Source organism: Crocodylus porosus, unplaced genomic scaffold, assembly GCF_001723895.1.
Source record: "Crocodylus porosus isolate Cpor-Errol unplaced genomic scaffold, CroPor_comp1, whole genome shotgun sequence".
NCBI classification, from domain to species: domain Eukaryota; kingdom Metazoa; phylum Chordata; order Crocodylia; family Crocodylidae; genus Crocodylus; species Crocodylus porosus.
The window spans coordinates 4658258-4661060 of NW_017728921.1; the positions used below are offsets into that span (position 1 = coordinate 4658258).

The window sequence follows — 2803 nt, forward strand, 5'->3', positions numbered from 1 at the left end:
TGTCCAGGTGATAGGTCACCTGGTCATAGAAGGAAATGAGATTGGTCAAACAAGACCTACCCGCAACTAACCCGTGCTGGCTATCCCTTAGAATGTTAGCCTGGGCCAGTCCACTTCATTAATAAATTGTATTCTAAATTCTCCTAAAATCATTTTTATCTCAATAAAACTAGAGTTGCTTTGAACTTCCCTTTGCTGGCCCTCGGAGGTAAAAACAACTGTTTACTATTTCTTTGACATTTCTCTGAGATTTGTCATTCTTACAACATGTCAGCTTTTCAACAGAATGAAGATGCAGGTCTTGAGTAATTTACAGAGTCTGTATGTCCAGCAAACAAATACTGAAAGTTTTACTCTGTGAAAAGACTTTTTTGATACCAGAAGGCAATTAGCATGAATGCTTTATGTACAAAAATTGTATGGGAAGTGAATCAACTTGTTTCCTTTTGTACTTTCATTTTACGAGCAAACAGTAAGTCAAGATCCCAGAATGTCAACACGCCTAAAACCCAATCCAGAGTCCACTGAAGTCAACAGGCATCCTTCCATTGATTTCAATGGGCTTGGAATCTGGCTTGTAGTAGCCCATTACCCTTTGAGCTTACAAGTGAAAAATCACTCCTACAACATTTAGGGTAATTTTTATATCATAACAGACCACACACAAAAATAGGTGATAATAAATACCTTTCTATTAATAAAGAGTCTGATCCTCCAGCCACATATTAATTACTGTTTATTACTATTTGACATGCGTCCGGAAGTAGTGCCCAAAGCCTGGCCAGGGTCACAACTGAGCTGGATTCTGGACAAACACATAGCACGTCATCTGCAAATTGCACAGAGTTCAATGGGAGTTCTGGCTGAGTAAAAACCGAAGAACCTGGCCCCAAGCATCATCACAAAGAATAAAACATTGCTTCTGACTAAATAACCTAGGAAACTGAGGAACGAAAAACACACCGGTGCTTCCTGCTGCATACTTCAGAATCTCTCAGCCCTGAGGAACCTCAGAGAGCTGCATTTGTGTGCAAGACCTCAGAGTGTTGAATACAGCCAATTGTACCTTCAGTCAAAGGCATTTTAGCCACTTCTTTAAAAAAAGGATAGAAAAATAGCCTAAAGAATGCATGCATCTATTTGATGTTGACCAAGGAACTGAACATATCCAATATATAGTTTTCAGCATTATTTAAAGTTCATGTAATCCTGCGTGCCTGACTCATTAGAAATGTTACTGAATGATCTATTTTGTCATTAATATAATCCCATCAATGTTTGTAATTCAGTTCAGGCCATTATTTTTGGTTCTCCTCAGTCACTGTTTTACAAATACAGCTATGTTTCAGCAGCATAGTAACAGTCTGGAGGAAAAGGTAATTATTTTTAAAGGAAATGCCAGTATTTTCTGTTCAGAAAAAGCACTCCCAGAGGTAAGCCAGCAATAACATTGCTCTCAGCTCTTTGCACAGATCTAGTATTCACATCCCCAAATGGCAAGGTGTTTGCCATGTAAAATAATTTTCCCTGGGCATTGTCTACTTCTTCAAACCGCACAGTTTGCACATACCAGTGACAAACATACCTTTGCAGAAAGGTTGAGATCTGCAATTACTTCACTGCATGAAGTAGGCAGCAAGGAAGATGCCGTCCCTGGCACAATATTGTTTACAGATGCAATCCACATTGCAAATGCATTGCTACGGTTTCCTCTCAACAGAACCCAGTGCAAGCTTTGAGTTTTTAACCCCCCTTCCCTCCAAAGTTCCCAATAAAATACAAATCGGGTGAGTTTATGAAGCCACCACCTCCCTCCAATAGATCCAGGGATAAAGCAGAAAAGATCCAGGGTCAAGGAGGCTGAACCTGGGCAGAGAGACAAGGAAAATGGCCTGCTTTCTGGGCCTCAGCCATTTCCAAGGAATACTTCCCACTACAAAAAAAAGGAAAGGTAGGAATCGCAACCAATCTGCAGGAAGATTTAAAAAAAAAAAAAAAAAAAAAAAAAAAAAAAAAAAAAAAAAAAAAAATCCCTTTGTGTCCCTCTTCCCTGTGCTACTTACGGTAGCTGTCTCAGCTGGAATAAATCATCCTCCATTGCCAGGCTGTGTTTGGTAGAGCTGCTCTCATTGCTCTTACATTGTGGTTAATGGAGAGCAGCTGGGATCTCAGGAGCTGGCTGCTGGACAGCTCCTTCCGCTATAGCACCAGCCACTGCTGCTGCCACCGCCACCGAAACAAAGCAGCAAGGGGGAGGGGAGAAGAGGAGGAGGAGGAGGAGGAGGAGGAGAAGACCTGGAGAGAAAAGCAAGAGCTGCTGACTGGGATGGGAGGCAGGGGTCTGTTCTGGCCACAGAAACTCACAGGCTTCATCCCCCCTGCACCAGCCCTTGGTTTATCAGGTGGAGTGCTGCTGCTTTGCTTCAGTGCTTTATCTGATCCTTGCCCTCCAAGGTTGCAGGCCCTGAGATCAATATTTAATACAAAAACATCTGCTCATTTGGAAGCTGTAATCTAAGGGAATATTAAACACTGCCAGAGAGGGAGGCTAAAAGTGGCAGAAAGAGCTCTCCATATAGAAGGGGACTCAGAGCTGCCACTCCTCACAAAAGGGGCAGCAGAGAGTCCTGGAGGGAGCTAGTGTGGGCCAAGAGGTTGATTAGCTTATTGTCCTGGGGAAAATGGGAAGTTTTTCAAAAAGTTAATTCAGAAAAATGATAGGATACAGACAGGGAGCATGAGGGTGGCACAAATGTGAGAAGGGAAGTCTCTTTACATGACTGCTTCAGGAACTGGCAGACGT

The 2803-nt window shown here is 42.4% G+C and overlaps 1 protein-coding gene across 3 annotated transcripts in view; it reads right to left on the minus strand.

Moving 5' to 3' along the window:
• SVOP (SV2 related protein) overlaps positions 1-2406 on the minus strand; it is a 34098-nt gene extending 31692 nt beyond the window's left edge. For all 3 annotated transcript variants that reach the window (XR_002101891.1, XR_002101890.1, XM_019538830.1), the window contains exon 1: positions 2064-2406. Coding sequence is in view for 1 of the 3 variants with exons in the window: in XM_019538830.1 (XP_019394375.1) it covers positions 2064-2098 (35 nt within the window). In the remaining 2 variants the exon portion in view is untranslated. The remainder of the gene's footprint in view (positions 1-2063) is intronic.
• Positions 2407-2803: the final 397 nt, after the last annotated feature.